Genomic DNA, 20,616 nt, shown 5'->3' on the forward strand with positions numbered 1-20,616 from the left:
TTACTGCAGTATATTAATCCTGTTATTTGAGCTCCAAGTTCTGCACCAAGGACTGTTATTTTAAGTATTGGTTTCACATTGCTAGAATAATATTGCATCTGGGTGAATCTCTGTTTCTGCATGCATCACAGTCACTATGTAGAGCAAAGTCTGTCGGTGAACCCATGAACACGATTATAGCATCTGAAATTAATTGAACTGTGTAAAGAAAAGTTGAATCACTGCTTTTCTAATTCTTACAGTATTTTTTTTCAAGCCACAATGAGCTGCAATCATCAACAAGAAGGCACAGAATGGTGCTGTCAACCACTGTATCGCCTAACTCATCAGACACCTTCCATCTGTCAACTCCAGCAAATGTTCTGCAAAAAAACAAGCTGTCCAAATCAGGAGGACGAAGTATGGCCGAATCTTTACCTTGGCGACGAGTAAGGAGTGCTGATTGATAAAAGGGGTGGTAATAGAAGAACCTTATGTTTTCAGCAAAGATGCAAATTTAAGCAAATCACCAGTGGGTTGTCCTCCACACTACTATCTTTAGTAGGAAATTCCACTTAGCACTTCCTCCAGACAACGGAGGATTTACCACAGTTCTCCAATTCTGGCCAAATGATGGATTCTCCTCCCATTTACTTGTAGAGATTGGAGAAGTGCCTGCTACCACCCAGATCTAAATGAGGTTCTACCACAGACCACCTACATCAATAATTATTTTGCTAAATATATTCATCTGTTCTGGTTTTGATCATCTGATTCTCTTTATTTTTTGTGTTTTTCATTTGCGTCTCAGTTCAGCTTAGATTTATTAATGTTTAGACACTTGTCTTTAAAACTACACATTAAAATAACCTCATCCCTGAACCCTCCCCCCGACCACTCCAAGTACAGGTCCAATCTGCTGACCACACACCCCCAAGCACCAGTACAAATACCAAAGCATGAGTACACATGTATTGATACTATCCATTCTTGTCCTAGAACTCCAAGATTCAACAATAATAGTCTTAGGGCTAGAGTCCTTACAATACTAACCCAAACTTTAAAAAAAAGAAAAAAATCAGGACACATGTAACAACTAAGAATTCCATATTTACCAAAAGTGCAAATGCTTCATTGCGATGTTTTATATCATATTTTATAAAAAGCTGTTTTAAAATCAGATATTGAGTCCTGTAAAAATTGCGGCAATCTATTAAAAAATGCACATTAACATTTACAAAACATTAATCCACATGTCTCAACATCAAAAAATATGCTACATTTCTGGGTCCTTAAATAATGAACATTCAAGACAACCAAAACTTTAATAATATTGAACGTAGCTGGGAATCTGGAAGTGCGGATATATACGGGAACACTCTCTGGTTTTCCCAGGAATCCAACATATAATTTGCTGAGGGCTTGCTACTTACATACTCCATATCAACAAGCCTTGACTCCCTTCTACAGACCATGTTTAATTCACCTTTCGACAGGTGAGAGGCCTCAGTCGACTTTAATTTCTCAATTTCTAAGGCATTAGCGATGTTACCTAATCTATTTCTGGCCCACAACGCCCATATTAGCTCACTCCTTCCAATTTCAGAAGCACAGAGAACTGATACCTTCTGTACCTTTGTGCCAGACTTGATACCAGATTCGCAGGTTCGATTTGTAGGCCAGGTAATTCCAGACCTGCAGATCTCCTTCCATACTTATTGCCGGGCCCATTGCACGTTTTGGGAGACCTAGCAGTTTTTTCAAGCAGTTGTTTGTTCTCACACTTCTCCCAGCTTCCCTCCATGCTTAGGGTCAATATTCCAGTCCCATAAAACCATTTTGAGGGGACTGCTGCTTTATGGGCTGTTAAAAGGAGGGTCCATGATGGGCCACAAATGGTATTCTTTTTTTCATTAGTTTTGCATCTTACGGTTTGAAGGAGTGTCATGTACCAATAAATGTCCAATTGCACTTAGGGTATCATCAGTTTGAATCGTTCAATCATTCAGGAATCATTGAAACTCTTAGAAAGCCCATGTCTGACTTGTGTATCACCCACTTGTGAATATCCATCAGAAAGTGGCGCTCACTTATTGTTATTTCTCTTATGCCACAACCTTTAAGGACGGTGATACTACAATGAAATAACTCCCCAAAACCATTTCACAGAGGCTGAGGTTGTCTCAGAGTTGAAGCACAGTAACCCATGAGGAAATATGCACAGAATATGCTATTTTCCCATGTAAATGCTTTCCCAGTGTCAACATTTCCAAGATGGTTTACATTTTCACAGAGAACAAAAAAATGCTCGCGGAAACACGTCTAATAACATTTTTGGCTGTTGAATCCATCTAAAATGGACTTGCTCCTCTTTTCCCACAAGCGCAGCAATAACTTCCATCTACCAGGTATTGAGGTATTCAAAGTGGACGGTTTGGCTCCAAAACTCTCCACATCAGTACATTTGTTAGAATTCACATTGGATATGGATCCTGCACTGCCCCTCACACCAGAGATCACCAGAATGATCAAGTGAGTTAATCTTCACTCCCATAAAAGGATTATCACTTAACCCTGACCCACACAACCCAAAACTATCTTCCAAGACCTAGCCCTCTCCTTCTTTGACTTTGGCAATTATATATTTGCTGTTGACCCACAATCTACACTTGAACTTATCAAAAGTGTCTTCATTCAACAGCTTGTTGTCTGTCATCAACCATAAGGTTCAACCACATCTCCCCAATCTTGAATAAGCTGAACTAGGTGCCCAACAAAGTGAGAATCAAATTCAAGATCTGTTACCTTGTTTATAAATCCATCAATTGTAGCAGACCTTCCTAGTCAATCCTGTGAAACAACTCATGATGCCCAAGAGGTTTCAAAAGCAAAAACCTCCTTTCCATGAAAACAGCTACATTCAACACCTCCTAACGTATAAAAACCAGTCCTTTCCTGAAGCAGGGTGCTCCAGTTCATCTTAGGTAAGACCTGAAACAACAATCCTACATGCCAGGGAACAATTAAACACTCACCTAATCCATTATTTGTTATCACCGATTTTTAATTAAATACGACAGTCATCCATTGTTATTATGTATGCCCGTGGTTCCTTGAGGGTTTACCAGGCAGCTTCAGTGGCTATCACTTCCGAAGCCCCAATGTCACAGAAAGTTTTTGTTCTATCCGTGTTAAACCATATCTACCTTCTTCTGCTTTATTGACGTCCTGAGGGCTTTTAAACTTTAAATCAGTTTGTGGGCAGTTGTTAGGAGGTGATGGTTCAGTTCACTAAATGTTGATAAGAGGTGCTGGGTCTTTGCAGCAAGGGAGACAGCTACTCTGTCACGAGCAGTCAGTGATTTGGCAATAAAATTAAAATGTAATGGAGAGAGCTGAAGTTACATGATGAACCCCAAGAGGAGTATAGTGTCCAGATTATAGGAATGTGATTATGTGAGCTTGCTGAATCCCACACTGGCTATAGACCTGTCTACGAGATCTACCTCCATTCCACTAGAAATGGGCAATGTAGGAAGTGACATGATGAACCCCAAGAGGAGTATAGTGCCCAGATTATAGGAATGTGATTATGTGAGCTTGCTGAATCCCACACTGGCTATAGACCTGTCTACGAGATCTACCTCCATTCCACTAGAAATGGGCAATGTAGGAAGTGAGTGCCCGACTTCTGCTATCAGCCTATATAATGGTCATGCATACTGTTTCCACAAATGGTATTGCTCCATCCAAAAGGTGTCACAAGCATTAGACTGATCTATTGGAAATTTCCAGATTTAATTATGAAGTCTTTGAAAGGTTAGCCAGCATACCTAGGACAGAGTTAACAACAGGTCACACTTGTGACTGACACTGCTCCATCACTAGTCCTATCAGTATTCCAGAGCATTTAGTCTGTAAGGCAGACCACCATTTTTTCTATTGACAAGTATTCCATTGAGAAGTATCAAAAGCCAATGATACATTATTAATTCCTTTGATTGATGCAGTAGAAAGACCTGTAGCAGAATTCCAACTCATTGATTTGCTACTCTTTTTCAACAGATTTGCTGCAATGGACACCGATAAACTGAAGTGCCTAGGCATCACACACATCCTGAATGCAGCACACGATACCCAGGAAGTTAGCACCGAAGCCATGTACTACAAAAGTTTGCCCATTACCTATTATGGGGTGAAGGCCTTCAATGAACGAACTTTTGACATAAGCCGCTTTTTCTCTGACGCTACCTGCTTCATAGATCAGGCATTGAGGAGTCCAGGAGGTGAGAAAGCAGTGAAATAAGGAGGGCTATTGGTAAAAATAGAAGCCAGCCAGCATCAAGTGCATTGCAAAGGACCCATAGACAAAGATGATTTGTTGTAAGTTAGGAGGAGCAGGTGACCAGGATGCAAGGAACCTGCCAAAGACCAGAAACAATTAATGTTTAGACACTTGTTTTTAGAACTATACATTAAAATGAACCCCTGCCATGAGCCCCTCTATTCCCCCCCCCCCACCCGACCATTCCAAGTACAGACCCAATCTGCTGTAAGTGGGGAAACATCCTTTACAACTCAACTTTTACCACGCAGTGCCTTTACGACGCTGGGGGGCGCTCTAGGATAGGGAATAGGTTTAATTTACTATCCAACACCTTCCCTACTATCCACGGGGACTGGAATTGGAATAGTAAATTAAACTATTCACTATCCAGCGCCCCAAAGCACTATGCGTTGAAAAAAAGGCCTGGGATTTGTTTATTTATTTATTGCAAATTTGGTATAGTTCAAACCAGATCAATTTGGGAATTAGATGGCATTACATAATTTAAATAAATATGATATACATAGTCAGGTCAGCAGGCCACCATATCAATGATTGGTTTTTAATAAAACAAGCTTTTTTTAAATGCAGCCAGTTTTCTTTAACGGAAAACGGGATGAGTTTTAAAACTAAAAAATGAAACGTTTAACTTGAATGTTTTAAGAGTAGGCAGTGGTCTGTGGGACACTTTTCCTGCTCTTAAAAAAGATAGGTTTCATCATTAACTAAGGGCAAGGGGTACATTGGGAACCCCTTCCCATTTTAAATGGTTACCACCTCCATTGAGGTGTTGGTAAAATATGAATGTTTTGTGACTGTAATTCAGTTACAAAACATTCATACATTCCACTGTAATTCTGTATTTGTAAGAGACGCCCTAAACACGCATGTTCCAAATACCAAATCACAAACACAAATTGCGATTCAGTAACCTCTTACCAAATGGCAATTTGTGATTGTACATATGAAAAGGCATTTTTACAGTCAGAAATGGACCGATTCTGTGATTCGGGCCCTTTCCAATCATAAAAATGCTTTGCCCATATGATCCTAGGTTTGTGTTAAATTTCGACCTTTGTCATCAATTTGCATGAGGTAAGTTACAAATTGCAACTCACACCAGGTAGACGTCATCACAGGGAAGGTAGCCTACTAGGGTCAACATCCCACCAAGACCATGATTACCTTCAAAGAAAGTAAAAACTTTTATCAGTTTGTTTAAAAATTGGCAGTGGTCTCTTCAACCACTGCCTATTCCCAAACAAACTTTTTCCAATAAAGGGGAAGTGACCCCAAGGGGAAAGGAGATCCCATGGTTGCCACCTCCTTTGATCCCATGGTTGCCATCTCCTTTGAAGTGTTGCAGTTTTAATGGTTTGCGGCCAGACTTGCGGTCGCAAACAATTAATACATTGTCTCCTGAATCACAACTTGGAAGGGACACATGCCCCTTCCAAATTCTGAACAGGTATCCATTTTTAAACCCATTTTGCAATTTAGTAACTATTTACAGAACCTTAAAATGGGTTTAGTACATACCAAAAAGCCATTTTGTAGTCTCAAAACCAATGATTTTTTGAATTACGCTTGCAATTGCAAAATGGCTTAGTGCATCTGGGCCTAATTTCTTTCCAGTAGAAGGTGTGGGAGGAGTTAGTTTTTACAGTTGGTGGACAGAGTTCTGTATCTTCACTGCCCAAGAAAGATTGATTCAGTGCACTGAATTTTTTGAAGAGTGGGGTTCCGAGGCAGAGGGATGATCAGTTTCGCGGTTCTTTGTATCTGTCTTAACAATGGTAGGTTTCCTGTTGAGGATGTTTGATGCATCTAATTATGCTTGTACAGAAGACTATGTCCAGGTGAGAGCAAAATGAATTGCATCTTATGTGGGTTCAGTTTAGAATGTATTTGGCTCACATATGATAGCAACTCCTTCATCAATCTGCAACTCTTTCATCAATCTTCCCAGTGCCGCTATTTCTGTGGGGGGGGAGGGGGGCTTCATGTGGTGTTCACAGTAGTCAACATAAAAGTGGACTGAAACGTAGACTGTACTAATGAGAGTGTCCATGATGGAAGATGCTGTGACATACTGATGGTGAGGCCAGTCTGAACTTAACTCCTAGTCTCAGAAATAAACGTCCTCAAGTGTCTTTTCTAACAATTCTGCCTTCTGGAAAGGTCAACAGATTCTCCAGGTTTCTTCTAAATCCTGTATATCTTGTTTCTCCTTACTCTCCTTCCACAGATTGTCTTCCCGTTTTCCTCTGACCATATGTTCTTTTGCAACTGCTCTTTCTTTATAGTCACATTCCTATGTTCTAGCACTCCAATAAAGAACATTTAGAAGGAATATCCCTAACATACACAGTTAACATACACTATAAACGTGAGGTATTTCTTAAGGAAAAAAATGTAAACTCTCCAACGTTTGGGACAATACAAAAACTCCTGCAAAAATTCGTTTTTCTAATTTCTATCCTTCTCTCTTCTGCTTGTCATCTTTGACCATGATATATGTCCATTCTAATATTTTTCTGTGCATTACTCCATTCTTCCTCTGTTCTTCTCACTCCCGAGCCCACTGCCTTGCTTTCTCTTTTGGCACCCCATTATCATGTTACCTTTTTTAATTTCCTCTTCTCCCATAGCCCCTCTCCAAAGCGAGAATTTTCACAGAATTTTTTGCTTCCTTTCCACCTTCATACTTGTTTCCATGTTCTCTCTATCCAAGTGCTGGCTGCTCATTCAATTAAACTCACTCCTATGTTCCCATTTTCCCCACCGTTCACCACTTGCTTTTCACCTTCAAAGTGGCCATTTCACCTTCTTTTAGCCATATAATTCTCACCCTTTACCTTATTATGTATCTTCTTATGTTAGCATTTTCCATTCTCATCTCCTTACCAACACCTTGCTGTTTTTGTACACATCTGTCTCTCCCAGGACAGCCACACTAAACCTTTGTTCTGGGATCTCTTTCAGGTAAAATTCTTGTGCACAGTGAGAAGGGAGAAAGCCGTGCAGCCACGCTGGTTCTCGCATATTTGATGATATATCGAAACATGTGCCTTGCTGATGCTATACGTACTGTGAATAGCAGGAGGTTTATCTATCCCAATGAAGCATTCCTACAGCAACTCCGATGCCTGGACAAGCAGTTGTGAAAGCATGGACTCGAGGATGTGCAACCACCTGGAAGTACTCAAAATAAACCAATGTTAACAACTGAATGTAGGCTTCTCCTTGTAGTCATAGAATGACTAGACAAACCCAAATAATTCTCTCATACCCATTAATAATCAGGTATTCCTTCACACATGTGCAAACATCTACACCTCCCCAACGGGAGATAAAGATATGCACCGCCCATTTCCAATCCCTCCCTCCTTTAAATTTTTCAAATGCTGCATCAGTGACTGTTATGACAACGCTGAAATTCACCTGAGTCCTCTTGGTGGAAACCATTTTGACTTCACTAAGCTCTGTTGCCAAAACAGTCATATGTCATTATGTGCTTTATAAATATGTGTTCTTCTTAGCCACATCTAATTTACACACAACATTTCATTGGATTAATTAAATTTAATAGATTTCTGGGTAGTTCCAATGTCTATTTTTTGTAATCGACCTGACATTTCCTAATGTATGTATTTCTGTTTATACAAACAATGCCCCAAGATAAATGCCTTTTTTAAAGTTCTACAAACTGTCAGTATTTCACATACATAATCTTTCCAACTCTATCAACATGTTCTTTAAAGCTGCAGACAGCTCATGCTTTTTTGTTAAATTCTACATCCTCCTCTGGGACCTTAATTTCCACGTGAAAGACACAACAGACGCTAACTACGTGGCCTTCCTCGACAGCCTCAGCAACCTCAGACTCACCCAGCTCGTCCAAGGACCAACCCGCACAGCAGGCAAACCCTTGGCCCTATTTTCTCCTTTAATACCAGGATCACCACCACCTACACTACACCGTTCACATGGTAAGACCGCTATATGAAAAATCTCAAGATACCCGCCCACCAAGCCACCCCACCAGAAAAACTCAAAGCACCATCGAGACACTGGAGTAAAATATCAGAAGAAAACTGGACTAAGAACCAACAATAACACCCACCCTCCCACACCGGGTACCTCAATGTCGATAACAAGATCTTCAAAAAGTAGTTTCTCAACTGCATCGCTCCCACCTGAAACAAAACCTACAAAAACATCAAACGAAGCAGCTAGTACATGAATAACCTAAGGAAGTCTAACTGCAAACAACTTGGGATAAAATGGAGACTCAACCAAAACACCATTGCAAAATCAAAAGCCACCCTAAACCTCTACCACCAACTACTATGAGATGCAAAGAAAAAGGTCGTAACTCTAAGACTCGAAGCTAGATCCAACAAAGGCAAAGAACTATTCACCATCGTCAAGGAGTTCTCCCATCCCGCAGCTACTATCAACGGCATCATCCCATGCACTGTTTTTAAACAGAAGATTGACAAGATCTACAACACATTCGATCCATCACATACCAATATGAACTCACCACGACCAGGCAGACACCTCCTTCATCGCCAAACAGCAGCTAAGCAACTGGAAGCCCCTCTTGAACAAAGAAATCACTGCCCCGATGAATACCATTCACTCAGGGGCCCCCTCAGACCCATGACCCCACTTTATATATAACATTGAAAGAACCATCATCTCCACCACGCTCACCGCTATCATCAACACCTTCATAACCACCGCCACACACCTGTCTTGTTACAAAAAATCAGTAGTCAATGCTCTATTGAAGAAACTAACAGCATACCCCAACACCCTCATCAGCCACAGACAGATCTTGCTCCTGTCTTTACCAGCTAAAATCATGGAGAAGTCCATCAACACCAAATTCGCAGACCACCTACAACTCCATCAACTCCTAGACTGCTCTTAATTAGGCTTCTGCATCAACCACGATATAAAGCAATGGGGTAGCCCAGTCTAGTGCAGAACCTGGGGGTTATTACTATATGTGAAACAGTGGTTCTGCCCCTCTTAAAGAATCTAAAAAACCTTTTTGCAATTATGTCTCTCCTAATGCATGAGAACAGTCAACAAATGAGAAAGAGAGATATACCTTATGTCCAAACCAAAAAGCGCAAAAATCTTATCTTATATTCGACGATATATTTTTATCAGTTTAAAAAAAAATCTGTGTAAACTTATTGCAATACATATATTTACAAACACACAGAATAGTTCTTCTGAACTTACATTTAAGACATAGATGTGCCCAAATATTAAAATATTTACATGTCACAAAACATTCCACAAAATACATGGAAAAATTATATTTGAACACAGTGCAAAATTTTGAAAGAAGAAAAAAGAAATATCAGGCCAGTAAGTGAATAATCAAAATATTAGTTTGGTATCCTGGGTGATCATCAACACTTGACAATAAAGCGTTGACGTTTCGACCCCTGACAAAATGCAATATTATAACCGTCTTGGTGGGGTCTTCCTCAGGACTAACTGGAAGATCTGTGTGTAGCCTTTGTGGGGTATCCACCCTGTCATTTATTTATGGCACTGTAGTCCTAATCACGTGCTGTTAGTGATCTGGTCACTTCAAAGGTTAAACTGGTAAGCCTTTCCTCCGGTATCAGGCGCACAGGACTCCATGTGGATCTTTTTGCAAGAATGAGAAGGTGACTCCAAGGGGCCTTCCACCTCCTCATACGGCCCTCCTGTTGACTTCAAAGGCTCATTAATTTGCTTTTGAAACTTGAAAACAAATGTTCCCTTTTTAAATCAGAGCGACGGACAGCCCTCGTCCTCTGTATCCCGTTCGTAAAGGCTTCCGCACCAACTACAGCACAGACAGCTCTCATTGCGGCCACAAATGGCATCAGAAGCATCCTCGACTGAGGAGAAATGGCTGCACTCTCCTCCTCAAACTCTCCGTAGCTTTCAATATGGTCTCCCACAAGACACTCATCAGAAATCTTCAGCACTTGGATATCTGTAGACCATCCCTCAAGTGGATATCTTCTTTCCTGATGGACAGAAATCAACGAGTTAGGGTTCTGCCCTACACCTCAGAACCCCATCTGTGGAGTCCCTCAAGGATCGGCGCTCAGTCCAACATTCTTTAACATCTACATGACGGCCCTATCAAACATTGTCAGAGCCCACAGCATCAATATAGTATCCTAAGCTGACAACACACAGCTCATCATCTCCATTACCCACTCAACTAGCGCTGACGAAGCAAACTTTGGCAACTGTATGAGCAGCGTCGTCGCTTGGATGAAAAATAATTGCCTCCAGCTCAACACAGACAAAACCGAAGTCCTAATCTCTGCAACAACCATTCCCCCGGGACACCTCTAGATGGCCCTCTAAACGTGGCTCACCCCCCCTGCGGACCATGCCAAGAACCATGGGATCATCCTGGACACCAACCCGTCCATGTGCAGACAGATAAATGCTGTGTCCTCATCATCCTTTCACATCCTGCGAATGCTATGCAAGATTTTTAAGTGGATCTCACTGACCACCAGACAAGTGGTCACCCAGTTTCTTATCACAAGTAGATTTGATTACGAAAATGCCCTCTACATTGCATTCGCAGCCCATGTCTTACGCCAACTTCAACCAGCCAGAACGCTGACTGCCAGACTCATCCTGAATATACGGGAAATAACCACATCTCTCCACAGCTCAACAATCTTTACTGGCTCTCAGTCCACGAAAGATGTAAGTTCAAGCTACTCACCCATGCCTATAAATCTCTCCACAACAACAGTTCTCCGTACCTCAACTTCCACCTCAACTTCTACCAACCCAACAGACTGCTTCTATTTGCATCCAAGGCAAGAGCACACCTCCCTCGCATCAAGAAGACCGGAATTGGAGAACGTACCTTCTCATACCTCATAGCCAAGACCTTGAACAACCTCCCAATACACCTCACGATCCCTCCCTCCCTCTTGGACCTCCTAAGGAACCTCAAGACATGGTTCTTCCAGACAAAACAGTCATTATCTCCTCCGCCCCCCTCAAGCCTGTTCTACTCAGTGCCTGGATACCCTCATGGGTGATTAGCGTGCTATACAAAGTCCTGCAACATAACGTAGTATAACAGTTCAATCCTAGTTTAACACCAGAAACTCAACTTCCAATCACCATCAGATTCTTTCAGCATTAGCATCAAATTCATAGTCGTCCTGAACTCAGCTTGACTGCCACTGTCTAATATCATGACTATTGGACATGACCCTCTCTGCAGGGTCATCCCGAAAACGTTTGCCTTCACTCTCTTGTTTTCAGGTGCCTGAGTTGAAGCTCAAATTCAGTAACGTTTTAATCAGCCCAAAACATTAGTGAGCACGGTCGAGGCTGGGCAAGTGTGCTTTAACCCCATATCTGCAGTCGAAAATAAGCTGTTATACTCAAGGGAGGTTTTTGAATCCATGAGTTTCTCGAGCGCAATCCCCGTGTAGTTCCTGTGACCGGGAGGCTGCTTTCTCCTCACCTGCTGCCCTGCTCGCTCTCTTACCCTTTATACACAAGAGGCATGTTGACAGTGACACGCATAGAAGCCCCGCCCGTTCGGCCCCGCACCACACACTAGCGGTATCAAACGTCTTCCCGCTCTTTCCCAACTATGATGGACAGCTCACTCAAAGGACCTCAGCGCCTTTTGGCGCCGTGGCAAAGGTACAGGCACACATCGTCAGTGGAGACAAATCTTCTAGCCCTTTACGCAGCTGCAGTGTAGGGAAAGCACTATACATTTACCCAATGAGGTAGCACTTACTGATTAGCCAGTAGAAAGTACTCCAGTTGAGTAGAGTGCAAATTGGAAAAAAAATCCACGAGTTCGCGTGAAAATCCACTAATTTGTGGATTTTTTTGCGATTTTGCACGAATTTGCGGACCGCAGATCCGCAAAATTCACCCATACTTAGGTATGACACTAGTCTTTTGTGACCCCAGACAAGCGGGGCGAGGGACAGGAAGTCCGAAAATTCCTGACACCTCTGGAAGTGGAAAACTCCAGAACCTTCTGCTACTTCAAAGTGAGCACCAGATATAAATATTGGACCCTCAAACCTAACTCTTCAGAACACCTCTGGACCTGTGGAAGACTCCGAAGGACTGTAAGAGTGGGCAAAGTTCCACTACGCGGAATTCTGCTGAAATTAATAAAACAGAAACCTCAGATACCTTTGGTAAAACAACAAGTAACTCTATCTGTACATGCTAAAATGCATATAGTCATCTCACAAACGTGAAAATGAAAACAAGCAGTGAGAGAGGTGATGATTTTGGGATCATCCCTAACCTAGGGAGAGAATCAAGCATATGCCTTGAACACAAACAACACATCATGCTGAATGATTCGACGGGTGGGCCCATCCTCCTAGGACCACCCCAGCACAGTTATGGGCAGAAATACAATCCCAACCAAAGGCCCTGCAAAGCATCATAGGACAAGATTCTAGAGTGCAATGAATATCCAATATCAATACATTCCTCAAGGGGCAGTGGCTGTCTGGTTCAGCTGAGAGCTAATACTATAATATTCACTGCACTCTAGAATCTCGCCCCATAATGCTTTGCTGGCCTTTGGCTGTCGTAGTATTGTTGCCCATAACTTTGCTTGGAGTGGTCCTAGGAGGATGGCACCACCACCGAATCATTGAGTATGATATGCTCTTTGTGTTCAAGGCATCTTCTTGGTCCTCCCCCTAAGTTAGAGGGGACCCCAAAATCATCACCTCTCTAATTGCCTGATATTTTTCAAAGTTCACTTTGGTGAACTGGTTAAACTTTTTTTGGCAAGTAAAGGTAAAGTTGTTTTATCAAAGGGTTGTGGGTGCAGTAGCTAACTCTGCTAGGTGGCAGAGTCATAGTTTTTGCATGAATGGCGTGTTTTCAATGTAATGCGTAGTTAACAAATCTCTGCAAAATGCGATAGCAGAGAGGAGTTACGGTTAAAGGACTGCTGTGCTGTTCTGCAACAAGGACTGCTACTCTGTTGCCCTGTCACCTGAGTGGACGGATTAAACCTGTATCTTGAGCCCAAGACCACCACAGTGACTCCAAGGGCTAGTTTGCTGGTCTCCTCATTAAAGCCTCAGGGACATAAAAGGCTCTATCCATCTTGAACCGAGCATCTAGACTCTGTCTGCTGTGAGTCCTACCCCCCACGTGGTGTGCCTGAAGATGGTGCCAGCTGAGCTGTCATCCCCACCATAGCGGTGTGACACATCCAAGACGCTGGACCTCCATCGCAGCTCACAGTCTCCTCGAATATGTTGCTGAGCGATGCATCTTTGACACAGGACTTCGCATCACAAGTCTCTTGTCGATGGCATCCTCAACGAAAATGCAGGACTTATTTGTACGGGTCAGATTCATATAAATATATATATATATATATATATATATATATATATATATATATATATATATATTACCTACTGGCGGTCGCCAGTAGGTATATATAGTTAGGATTTTTTCTCTATGGGATTTTTGAAAATTCTATGTCTAATAACTTTGGCGTTTGTGGACGGAATTGGCTGAAATTTTCAGGAAAATGGAACATTTTGTTTCTGAGCAGCCCCTGACAATTTGGGGGGGTTTCATCAAGGGGGGGCCGAGAAAAAAGGGGGGTCCCAAAACACGTTTTTCCCATGTTAATTTCCATAGGGCGGTTGGCCTCACTTTTAGCTCGAACGGCTGAATGGATTTGCACGAAACTTGGCAAAATTGTAGGGACTGTTAGTCCGATGTGCCTTTGCTAGGTCTCAATATATGTGCTCCAGTGGATTTTGAGAAATTTAGGTTAAAAAAAAGATATATATCTGGGCGGAGCCTAACCACACATCTGATCTGATTGGCTGTCAGCACTTCATCCAAGAAGTGTTGGCAGCCATCTTGGGACCAATATACATGATAGCACCTCATTAAAAAGCATTGTAGTTAATAGAGGGTTTTAGGACTTTAGTTACATTATAAATCATTTGTTGATGGTACCATACTCGTTTTAGGAATTGTGGTGGGTTCTAAGGTGATTTTACCATGTGAAAAAACCTTCTGCTGTGATATCATGAATATTGTTTGAAAGAAAACTAATATCTCATGATTTTCCCACAGTGGTTTGGAAGGGGATCTATAAGCTAAACTGAAAGCATATTTTCTGTAAATTCACATTATCTTTCTCAGTCATGTGAAAATGAAGTCTGACATTCTCAGTAAAACATGTACATCCAACAAGGACAGAGACTGTCAGTTGATTCCTTTGTGTTCTACTGCAGCCTCCTAGAGTGTTCTAAAGAACAACTAGAGCGCTAACAGTCCTACTTATTACAAAGGCATGGCACACCTGAAGCCATCTTGATTGGAATAAAGTGGTAACTCTTAAAACATTTAATTTAAAAAGAAACAACATGAGGGGGTATATTTTGCCATAGAAAGTATGATTAGTGCTGCAGAATGAAAAATTAGGGCACATTTTGAGTGACTTCTCAAATCCTTTTCTATTTCATTAAAACATTCTGACATGCAGTCTCCCAAAATGGCCACCAGAGACAAAAGAGCCCAAATGTAGACCAAATATCACCCAGATGTAGCCCAAGTATAGCCCAATGACAGAATGTCCCAGAGTGTTCTAAAGAACAACTAGAGCGCTAACAGTCCTACTTATTACAAAGGTATGGCACACCTGAAGCCATCTTGATTGGAATAAAGTGGTAACTCTTAAAACATTTAATTTAAAAAGAAACAACATGAGGGGGTATATTTTGCCATAGAAAGTATGATTAGTGCTGCAGAATGAAAAATTAGGGCACATTTTGAGTGACTTCTCAAATCCTTTTCTATTTCATTAAAACATTCTGACATGCAGTCTCCCAAAATGGCCACCAGAGACAAAAGAGCCCAAATGTAGCCCAAATATCACCCAGATGTAGCCCAAGTATAGCCCAATGAAAGAATGTCCCAGAGTGTTCTAAAGAACAACTAGAGCGCTAACAGTCCTACTTATTACAAAGGTATAGTACACCTGGAGCCATCGTGATGGGAATAAAGTGGTAACTCTTAAAACATTTAATTAAAAAAGGAACAAAATGAGGGGGTATATTATGCAATAGAAGGTATTATTAGTGCTGCAGAAAGAAAAATTAGGGCACATTTTGAGTGACTTTTCAAATCCTCTTCTATTTCATTAAAAAATTCTGACATGCAGTCTCCCAAAATGGCCACCAGAGACAAAAGAGCCCAAATGTAGCCCAAATATCACCCAGATGTAGCCCAAGTATAGCCCAATGACAGAATGTCCCAGAGTGTTCTAAAGAACAACTAGAGCGCTAACAGTCCTACTTATTACAAAGGTATGGCACACCTGAAGCCATCTTGATTGGAATAAAGTGGTAACTCTTAAAACATTTAATTTAAAAAGGAACAAAATGAGGGGGTATATTTTGCCATATGAATTACGATTAGTGCTGCAGAAAGAAAAATTAGGGCACATTTTGAGTGACTTCTCATACCCTCTTCAATTTCATTAAAAAATTCTGACATACAGTCTCCCAAGATGGCCACCAGAGACAAAAGAGCCTAAATGTAGCCCAAATATCACCCAGATGTACCCCAAGTATCGCCCAATGACAGAATGTCCCAGAGTGTTCTAAAGAACAACTAGAGCGCTAACGGTCTTACTTATGACAAAAGTATGGCACACCAGAAGCCATCTTGATTGGAATGAAGTGGTAAGTCTGAAAACACTCAATTTAAAAAGGAACAACATGAGGGGGTTAATTTTGCCATAGAAAGTATGATTAGTGCTTCAGAAAGAAAAATTAGGGATCATTTTGAGTGACTTCTCAAATCCTCTTCTATTTCATTAAAAAAATTCTGACATGCAGACTGAAACATGCACTTTGAATACCAGCAGCAGACGTCCCTGGTGAGCAGTAGCTTTACTACAGTGATCTAATGTGCAACTAGAGTGCTAACATTCAGAATTTATGGCAAATGTGTGACACATCTGAATGCCTTCTTGATGGAACCAAAGTAAACAAGCATTGAAAATGCAATAGATCTCGCCCTCGTTTAAGTTAAAGCCATTCTGTTTGTAATGAGGTGGCTTTTTAGCTTTGCTTTTATTAGTGTTTTTTCAACTTTCATGTAAATAACATGCATCTGTATGCATATAAGTATATGTATGCATGCATTTATGTTTGTATTTATATAGATATACAGATGATATATGTTTATATATGTATGTATATATATATATATTCACTGAAAAAACCATAGGCTATAGACCATATATAGTTAGGAATTAGCATTTACAAAACCTTGAAAATTCACTGAAAAAACCATAGGTTATAGACCATATATAGTTAGGAATTAGCATTTACAAAACCTTGAAAATTCACTGAAAAAACCATAGGTTATAGACCATACATAGTTAGGAATTCGCATTTACAAAACCTTATTTTACTCACACAAAACCATTGAAATTCCATATATAGTTAGTTGCACTAACTATATATCGCGCACCCGCAATCCACTGTTGATGATGTCACATATTACATCATTCATGACATGGTCAGTGACATCACTGATGACATCACTGATGACATCTCAAATGACATCACTGATGACATCACTGATGACAACATCCAGTGACTGTATGTTTCTGTAAAGTTAAAATATGTCTTACATATTGAAGAATGAGTGGATGTATAAGTGTCTGGATGAAGGATTTAGTAGGTGCATGACTGACTGTATGAGTGAGTGATTAAATGTGTCTCACTGAGTGCATGGGTTAGTGACTAAACTGTCTTAATTTGTGCATCATTATGTCTGTTGTTCTGTAAACTGTTGCATGTGTTGATAAGTAGCTATATGAGTAACTATATGGGTTATTGATTGGTTGCCCAAGTATTTGTATGGGAGACTGAGTGTGTGTGTGGGTGGCTGGGAGGTGTATGACTCTGAGCATAGATGTGTGAGCAGTTGATTCACTAGATGTATGGTTTCAAAAGTGCATGTGGAAACAGCTGTATGGGCGGTTGACTGTGTGCATGAGTGTATTGGTGAGTGAATGGATATCTCAGTGCTACATGTCAAAGTAAGTACATATGTAAAACACAGTACATGTGAGAGTTGACATATATAAATAACTGTGCATAAGAGCCAGTGAATGTGTGAGTGGCTGTATGGATCATTGTGAACTTGTATCAGGGATTGTATAAGAGAGTAAATATGTGTTAGTATATGTTTGAATAAGTAAAGTTTGTATAACTGTATAGTTGAGGAAATGGAGGTGTGATTGATTCTTTGCATGACTGACTAGGTGTGTGAGTAACTCCATGGATGAGTGACAGTCTGTGAGTGTCTGTTTACACTGATTGTATCTAAGGTTATATTAGAGTCTGAAGAGGTTCATCGTATTATCACATGAATGATATCATCAGTGATGTGATCAGTAATGTCAAATGAGATGTCATCAGTGATGTCATCAGTGATGTCATCAGTGATGTCATTTGAGATGTCATCAGTGATGTCATCAGTGATGTCACTGACCATGTCATGAATGATGTAATATGTGACATCATCAGCAGTGGATTGCGGGTGCGCGATATATAGTTAGTGCAACTATATATATATATATATATATATATATATATATATATATATATATATATATATATATATGACATTATTGGATCTATAGCACCTTCTTCCCTTCCTTTTTTACATTTAATTTTTGTAATTAGGCGTGTGGAGTATGGAATGTACAACATCTTCATAGTATGTTTTCATTATCTATTACGGTAACAGCTGCTCTCACTTTTGTACTTGCATTTGCACTTTAAATGTGGGTTGGAGCACAAGCAACACGTCATGTGATCAAGGCCCTGGTGGGGCTGAAACGCGTCATGGCGGCGATGCAGGGTGATCAGAAATAAATAATTACCTGGCACGAAGAACTTTTGGGTCCGCATTCTTCTTTTCATGAGAAAGGGAAGTTACGGGTGAATAATTGCAATTTACAGTGCTCAGCGACTTCAGCAGCACGAGCTGAAACCCCTCCTCTATCTCTGGGCGTTGTGGAAGGAAGCTGTTGGTTATGGGTCAACAGGAACTGGAATCATTTGCTCCGGTGAGGAGCGCGCCACACGAAGCCCCTGGACGCTGGAGAAATCTTTTTCCTGCCTACCGAACTGGAATCGAGGTGACCGGAGCTCGAAAGCCGGATTGCTGGAAGGTATCCAGTGAAGGTAGGCAAAGCGGACTGATTGTTCAGTTGAGGAGTGTGCCCTGTGTTTACTCGAGCGTTGGTTTTGGCGTGTTTGCACAGCAGAGAGAATAATTACACCCACACATATTGCATCATATCCGCAGAAGTGTTGCGAGGCCGCGAGGCAGCGGCAGATGAATTATTTGATGATTCCCCAGCTGGGGTGTCGACTCCGACGGTGCAACAACACACGGCACCAGGAAACACAAATGCCCGAGAACTCTTTAAAAAGCTAGAAAAAATAATGCGCTCAGAACAAGCAAAATGGTGGGAGCATAAGTCTCTATCACGTTACCTGGAGAAAGGTAGACTACCTAGAGGCTTGAGAATTACCTTGGCTCATAGCTATGAAAATCCCGACCCCAACAGTGCTGTCCTTGCCGAGCTGTAAAATGACAAAAGGAATTTATCACTCCAGGCACAATATTACAGCTTTGAATTGGTAAAATACCAACTCAAGCCAACCTGAAATGAGTACTCACTGTACTAGTCCTATGCCTAAAGACTTGGGTGTATAAATGGCAAAAGACTTTGTCATTTTCTATCTCGCCATGGATAGCACTGTGCTAATCCTATGCTTGATAGGGTGGTCACACCTTGGACCTGATCCTTACTACCCAACCCAATGTCCATTGCCATCCCCCCAAGCATATTAACTGGTCGGACCATAAAATGATAGATTTCTCCATACCACACTTATCCAACTCCATAAACCGCCCGGCTACTCACTCTACTAAACGTAGACCATGGCATAAAATTACTCTTGCCAAACTTACTCAAACATGGGAACAGCCTATACTCGCCAATTCTGACAACATCGATACTGCCCTCTCCATGTTCAATTCCACACTGATGACAGCTATTGACACTCTGGCCCCTCAGAAAAATGTAAAAAAACCTACCATAGCAAAAAGGGAAGCATGGTATACTGAAGCCCTTAAAACAGAAAAGCAGAGATGCAGAAAATTGGAAAAACTTTGGAGACGGACAGGCAACAGGGAAGATAAGAGCCGATACCTTGAGGCTATGACCTCCTATTACAAAAATATAAAAAAAAAGCAAGAAAAACAAGCCTCACCACCCAAATTGCAGAGGCAGGCAACTCTACAAGAGAGCTATTTAAAATCATTCAGACCTTCACCAGCCCTGAAGTATGTGAGAGCCCAGACACCTTCACCCAAGATCTATGTGACGAAATATCCCAGTTCTTTGAGGACAAAATAGAAGGGATATACAAAAAAATCACTGTAGTCTCAGATACCTTGGAAACTGAGGTCCCTGAAATTTCCCCGTTACTGACCTCTGGAAAAACTCTTCAGGTCATCCCAGAAATAACCACTAAGGACCTGACCACACTCATCAACCAAATAAAGACTGGTTCTCCTACTGACCTGATACCCGCCAAACTCATCTCCCCGTTAAACGAGATATTAGGTCCTCCTATTCAGAAACTACTCAACCTCTCCTTTGCCGAAGGTCAGCTCCCACTCGCCTGGAAGGAAGCGGTAGTGAACCCTATACGTAAAAATTCCACCCTGCCCTGGTCAGCACTCTCCAACCTCCACCCGATTTCTCTCCTTCCTTTCATCAGCAAACTGGCAGAGAAACACGTTAACACCACTCTTTCCAGCTTTATCGAGGCGACAGGGGGCCTGGACCAATCTCAATCTGGATTCAGGCCCAACCACAGCACTGATCGGCCCTCCTCTCTGTGACAGATCAGATCAAAATGTCACAAGATAGAGGTGACTCCATGATTCTAGTGCTGTTGGACCTGTCCGCAGCCTTTGATACCGTGTCCCATAACATCCTTCTCAGCCGTTTGCAGGGAGTAGGAATCGGAGGCGTAGCATTATCATGGTTGGAGAGTTTCCTTTCCGGGAGATCGCAATCCATCAGTCTGGGCCCCTTTCGTTCCATCTCAAGGGTGCTCACGAAGGGGGTGCCACAGGGCTCATGCCTTAGCCCTACATTGTTCAATGTTTATGTGGCCCAC

The 20,616-nt window shown here is 41.5% G+C and overlaps 1 protein-coding gene across 1 annotated transcript; it reads left to right on the top strand.

The window, feature by feature from the left end:
- The first annotated feature begins 247 nt into the window (after window positions 1-247).
- LOC147711007 (dual specificity phosphatase 29-like) lies at window positions 248-7,744 on the top strand. Its single transcript, XM_086920094.1, has 3 exons — window positions 248-428; window positions 4,045-4,265; window positions 7,292-7,744. Exons 1-3 carry the CDS (start codon window positions 262-264, stop codon window positions 7,471-7,473), a joined length of 570 nt encoding a protein of 189 aa, XP_086776220.1. The 5' UTR covers window positions 248-261; the 3' UTR covers window positions 7,474-7,744.
- The last annotated feature ends 12,872 nt before the right edge of the window (window positions 7,745-20,616 follow it).

This window comes from Lissotriton vulgaris, chromosome 5 (genome assembly GCF_964263255.1).
Source record: "Lissotriton vulgaris chromosome 5, aLisVul1.2, whole genome shotgun sequence".
NCBI classification, from domain to species: domain Eukaryota; kingdom Metazoa; phylum Chordata; class Amphibia; order Caudata; family Salamandridae; genus Lissotriton; species Lissotriton vulgaris.